This window comes from Salvelinus alpinus, chromosome 2, assembly GCF_045679555.1.
Source record: "Salvelinus alpinus chromosome 2, SLU_Salpinus.1, whole genome shotgun sequence".
Classification (NCBI taxonomy): Eukaryota; Metazoa; Chordata; class Actinopteri; order Salmoniformes; family Salmonidae; genus Salvelinus; species Salvelinus alpinus.
In genome coordinates, this window is record NC_092087.1 from 70,321,864 (window position 1) to 70,327,863 (window position 6,000).

The following is a 6,000-nucleotide window of genomic DNA, read 5'->3' on the forward strand; positions in this document are numbered from 1 at the left end:
TTAGCCAGTTACTCAATGTTTAATGAGCGCCGTGACAACCACAACGTTCGTTATGTCACGGCAACGACTATGTAATTACGTTTTTTTCCCTCCACATTGCTTGAACTAATTGTGTGTGTGTGTGTGTGTGTGTGTGTCTACCAGGACATCCCAACGGGGGCAGACAGCTGTGTGACTTGCCTATCATGTGACTCACAGCGGTCCCTCATCGCAGCGGGGCTGGGCGACGGCTCGGTCCGCCTCTATGACAGGAGAATGGGCGCCAACGAGTGGTGAGTTGTCTCACGCGCACACACGCAAACGCACACACGCTCGTGTGCTCACCCAAATGCAGACACACACTTTTAATGCTGCCTCCACACCTTGACTTTCATAAAGGCTTCAACAATGAGTCATCCCTGCACGCACACGTACCTCGTCACATTATTCTGTCTAAAATGTGACTTGAGGTTAACGTGAATGGGCTTCTAATTTTCCTAATTCATTACTAATCATATGGTTTCTTATTCCCAGTAGCACAAAGAGAAGCTGTGTGTCTTAATGTTTTATGAAACTCTCATTAGCATCAGATATGTTTTATCCCCTTAATTATCATCAGACACAATGTAAAATCGTATGTGCAAAGCAAAATAGGTAAAGCTATTAATATTTTTTTTTCTTACGTCATCTCATATACACTTACCGGACAGTTTATTAGGTACACCAATCTAGTACTGGGTTGGACTCTACTTTGCCTCCAAAACAACCTAAATTCTTCGGGGCATTCTCCAAGATGTCGGAAAACGCTCCACACGCAGATTGGACATCGGTACGTTCTGATGCTGTATTGGGTTGAGGTCTGGGAACTACGCAGGCCACTCAAGTAAACTGAACTTGCTGTCATGCTCCAGGCAATGTTTTTCCACTCCTCGATTGTCCAGTGTTGGTGATCACGTTCCCACTGGAGCCACTTCTTCTTGTTTTTAGCTGATAGGAGTGGAACCCGGTGTTGTCGTCTGCTGCAATAGCCCATCCGTGACAAGGATTGACGAGTTGTGTGTTCTGAGATGCTGTTTGGCACACCGCTGCTGTACTGCGCCTGTTAGCTTGCACGATTCTTGCCATTCTCATTCGAACTCTCTCATCAACAAGCTGTTTTCGCCAACAGGACTGCCATAGAATGGATGTTTTTTGTTTGACGCACCATTCTCAGTAAACCCTAGACACTGTTGTGTGTGAAAAGCCCAGGAAGGCGGCCGTTTCTGAGATACAGGAGCGTCTGGCACCGACGATCATAACATGCTTAAAGTCGCTTAGGTCACTCGTTTTCCCCCATTCTGATGTTCAACCAAACTGTAACTGAATGCCTTGATGCCTGTCTGCCTGCTTTATATAGCGAGTCACAGCCACGTTGACTGACTGTCTGTAGGAGCGATCTAGTTTCATGAACGGCGTGGTGTACCTAATAAACTGGCTGTTTATTTGAAGACTCATATCAGTGATTTCTGCTGTATTCTCACCTGGGAGCTCCCAGCTCTCCTGCCACATCCTGTGTCTACACGGTCGTGCGCATCTTCAAATGCCCCCCCCCAGCCAAACATTATTTTAGTTCACCCCAAAGAGAAAACAGGGCAATTAAGCCGTAGTGTCCCATAAATCTTTAACTAATGTTCATTTAAGAGCTTTCCCTCAGGCACTGAGACTGTAGAACCCTTTCCCTTTGTGCTCTCCTTTAAAACCAGTAGGGGGCTAAGCAAACACACGCATCGCATACACACTCAGGCGAACACACAATCATGCACACTCTTACAGAGTTTGTAACTATTTTCGCCAAGGGAACAGGGATAGGTTTTGGTCCTCACTTTGGCTTTCTGATTGCTTCTTACTGCTGGCCCAGAGTCAGGTTTGTTTTCTGCGTCTTAAAGCTAGGATTTGAGGTTAGGTCATCTAGAGCCTAGATCTGTGCTTAGGGGTCAACTTCCTCCTCAATCTTCAATCACAGTGTCTTGTCACTCAAGGATGCTGTTACCATGGAGACGGGCTGTCCAATAGTGCTTATACCCATGTACTTATGGTGACACCCAGTGGCCATATACACACAATACAGCCTTGCTTACTGTTTGGGGTTTTAGGCTGGGTTTCAGTATAGTACTTTGTGACATCTGCTGATGTAAAAAGGGCTTTATAAATACATTTGATTGATTGATAACTTAGACTCTGTTCAACACAACGGCACTGCTTTAAATTCTCATACACCGGTCACTTTTACACTGTGTGGCGTCTTGCATGTTGATGAACTGCGTTGGAGTCCATCCACTCACGCCGCTTACTTTTCACATCTGCCTCTGTCTCTCCTGTGAACAACAACATGGTTGTGGGTGGACTGAAGTTGATGATGCTTTTCCTCTGTGTCTCCCCACAGTCGTGTGATGACGTACCGGGAACACTCGTCCTGGGTGGTCAAGGCCCACCTGCAGAAGCAGACGGACGGCAAAATCATTAGTGTCAGGTAGTGCTCGTTGATGACTGATTGAATGGTTGGTTGATGGATGGATTATTTCTGTGACGGTCGGGTGTCCAGATTTGGTCAATCTACTATTCTTGACTCTCTCACACGCTCTAGTTCCCTCGCTGTCTGTGGCTCGGTCCAAGACCAGCGGCCCTACTTCCTGTAGATCTAAATGGATGTGATGACATGTCATGTACTGTTTGGACTCCTTCATCCTCCTCCCCAGTGTCGATGGAGACGTGCGGTTCTTCGAGCTGCGGTCGCCGGACTCTGTGAACGTGCTGCAGACGGTGAAGGGGTTAACGGCGCTGGACATCCATCCGCAGGCCAACCTGTTTGCCTGGTGAGTTCACAGGTTTACGGCACGTGGCAGAAAGGGCCTTCATAATTGGTCTAAACCATAGAGTTCGATAGAGGACTCCAGATGGATATAACCCATTTTTTTAACCCTCTATCAAACTCTATGGTCTAAACTCACTTTGAGGAATTAAATGTGGTCGGTCTGACGATGTAGCAAACGATTTCAACGTTTGCTACATTTGGTATAGCAGCTATGAAACTAATTTCTCACTCTTTCCTTCATTCTCTCGTTCTCTCCATCCTCTCCCAGTGGATCGATGAACCAGTTCATAGCCGTGTACAACTCCAACGGTGACGTGATCAGCAACATCAAGTATTATGACGGTTTCATGGGCCAAAGGATCGGTGCTATCAGCTGTTTGGCCTTCCATCCCTACTGGGTACTATGCCATTCTTACTCTCTTCATAGTAGTCTGAATCTCAACTGGATAACGTAACATGGGAACTACGATTTGGGTGAATAATGCATTAAAGTGAATAAGTTGCGTGGGTACAAGGAGTTATCCCTATGTCTCTTAAACTATACTCTGCAAAACCTGTCTTTTCATCACACCTAATTACACTAAATGGTTTGGGAAATGAATGTTTTTACACCTGTCTTTAGGAGTCCATTATATTCTTTCTCTTTCTCTCTCCCTGTGTCCCAACAGCCCCACCTGGCGGTGGGCAGTAACGACTACTACATGTCCATCTACTCAGCGGAGAAGAGGCTCAGATAACCCCTCAGCGTTAACCCCCCCGAACTTTACCTTTGACCCCTGACCTCTCACCCTCGGAGCCAGGATGTAAATTACTTCTAATGTACATATGCAATTGTTACTACCCCTGAATGTTCTATAGTGATGGCTGCTGAAACACTCGTGTTATGATGTTGACTTATCTGATTATTCTTGATCGTTTTATTCATATTCTTATTATGAAGCTATTGATTGTAGACTTGGCAGTGCTGAGGAGCGTGTATATTTAATTGCGTGTATACAGAGATGAATAATAGGTCTATTTTAAAGGTTCCAGCCTTGGCTGGGGGAGACAGGCGGTGTCGCTACCTGAATGAACTCGGAATGACCTCTACATTACCTTTCTATGACCTCTATGCATCGGGGTCAAGAGGCTATCGAGAGATGGACAATTCCCTCTCTCACACACGACTCTGGACATGAAAGGCGTGGCTCACGGACGCCCGCACGACCCTTATTAAAAGCCCCCCCCCCCGCTGTAGCTAATAGACTTTCTCTCACTGTTCGCGTACAAGATGGTGGACTACAGGCGCTTCCTCTGAAACGGCCAGGCACTTTGACAGACGGGGCACGTCTGGTGTGAGAGAAAGTGAAATGTAGAACAGAGCACAGATGAGCCCAAAGTGGGCCCACAGCCTTGGACACAAACCGATGCCCATACAGATGTCCACTACCATGCTATACTGTAGGACTAACCAGACCTTGCATCCATGCACCCTCACCCAATTGTGCTAAACTCACCAACCTCACCAACCAAGCCATTCATCTCCATTGTCCTATGCCCAAAGGCTGACCCCATGTCCATAGCGCAATGGGTGACTACTGCTCAGCTCTAATCCCAAGACTGATGCTACTTGTCTGCCCTACCTGCAAAGCAATAATGAATTAGCTAGGAGCTCTACAGCCTCCAAGCTTCTGCTGCTCCAGCTCCAGACCCCCCCCCACTCATCAGCTGAGCCATACCCGCCTGTGGAGCCTGAAGTATCAGTTCCAGAGCTCTGGCTGAGGCCCGCTTGACCCATGCCCATCCCCAGCCAGAAGCACCCCGAGGCTGGACGAGAAGAAACACAGCGCCCACTGCATCCCCTCGTCCCCATTGACACCAATGGGGAAGAGGGAATGGGGTTCTGCTGCTACTTTGCTGCATCCTCGCACACAGGCTTATGAGGACTTTATAAACTGTGTATGGACTGTCCCCAGAATCACACACACCAGCCCTAGGCAGCCCTTTCCCCTGTGTGCCAACTACCAACCTCCACCCTGCTATCCGTTACCCTTTTTGGAGAAAAGTCTGCGGCAATTTTCTTCTATTTTTGTTTTATTTCTTTTAACCTTGGTTTTATTTGCCAGTCGTGTTTGGTTTCTTTAGCAGAAAGGGAGTTTCAAGAAGATTGGGATAGAGAAGTTGGGTCGAAAAACAAGAGTGACTTCAGACTTGCACACCACTGGTAAATACACAGTAACGATCCATAGCACTTCTTCAGTTCAGTGTCCTTGTCAAAAGCCACAGCTCCTCCTGTCAACCTCCAACACTAGCTCAGGTACCTCATGAGCCACATAATACCACGACGTCTCTGCATGGTAGACTCACGGAGGTTTGACTGCCATAAGGTCTGCTGTTACTCTTGATGTGACGAACTAAGAAGGTCAAAATCAGTTCAGTGAGTCCTGAGGTGCCTTTTTTTTAAACAAGGGTTACCCCTCTGGTCAACACTCGCTACAAGTGCGGTATCGCCATTAATGTGCCTCTATTAGGGGTCGCTTTTTTGGTTTGCTCTGCATTACCTTCCTGTTTTTCTTTGAAACTTTTTTTTTGCTCAGTTTTTTGTAATTAATTTTTTTAATTTGCTGGTGTTTGTTTGCCTTGGACCTCAGTGGGATGGAGAGATGGGAGAGGACTGTTTCTCCCCCTTTCACAGACGCTCTCACCCACACGGTGTCTCTCCTCATACAGTACTCCCCCCTACCCTCACCTTTTTGCCTCTAAAGTCCTCAGCTTGGCTATCACCCTAGAAAGGAATGGACAATAATGCTTTGCCTGTGGACTGAACCGGGCAGGGTAACCGGTAACACATGCCATGCATTCTGTAGAAGCGGCTGCACTCGCGGTCATAACCAAGCCCCACTACGCTCAGTAGCTCACCCTCTAGGGTACGGAGGAGGTACTGCAGCCTCCACTGCTTTCACTGACACCTACAGCAAAACCCCACAACGCTGTCTGTCAGCCATGCTCAGAATCACATCTCTAGATATCCTGCTTTGAGTTTTAACATTTTAGATATGGAAACAAAAATAAACTTTGAATACTTAGGAGAAATGAAAGCAATCGGGTGTTTCTCTGTGACGGAAGACTGCTTTGCTGACTAGTTTATAGGACAGGAGATGAAGTCAGTAAAATAAACCAAATACACAACA

General features: G+C 46.9%; 1 protein-coding gene across 9 annotated transcripts in view; it reads left to right on the forward strand.

Moving 5' to 3' along the window:
• Positions 1 to 6,000, forward strand: part of LOC139567571 (regulatory-associated protein of mTOR-like) — a 194,975-nt gene extending 188,975 nt beyond the window's left edge. For 7 of the 9 annotated variants that reach the window (XM_071388929.1, XM_071388932.1, XM_071388930.1 and 4 more), the window contains 5 exons: positions 145 to 272; positions 2,402 to 2,488; positions 2,715 to 2,831; positions 3,099 to 3,228; positions 3,499 to 6,000. In XM_071388929.1, coding sequence (XP_071245030.1) covers positions 145 to 272; positions 2,402 to 2,488; positions 2,715 to 2,831; positions 3,099 to 3,228; positions 3,499 to 3,567 — 531 coding nt within the window. In that variant the 3' untranslated portion in view covers positions 3,568 to 6,000. The remainder of the gene's footprint in view (positions 1 to 144; positions 273 to 2,401; positions 2,489 to 2,714; positions 2,832 to 3,098; positions 3,229 to 3,498) is intronic. The other 2 variants (XR_011673424.1, XR_011673425.1) reach the window with 2 other exon arrangements.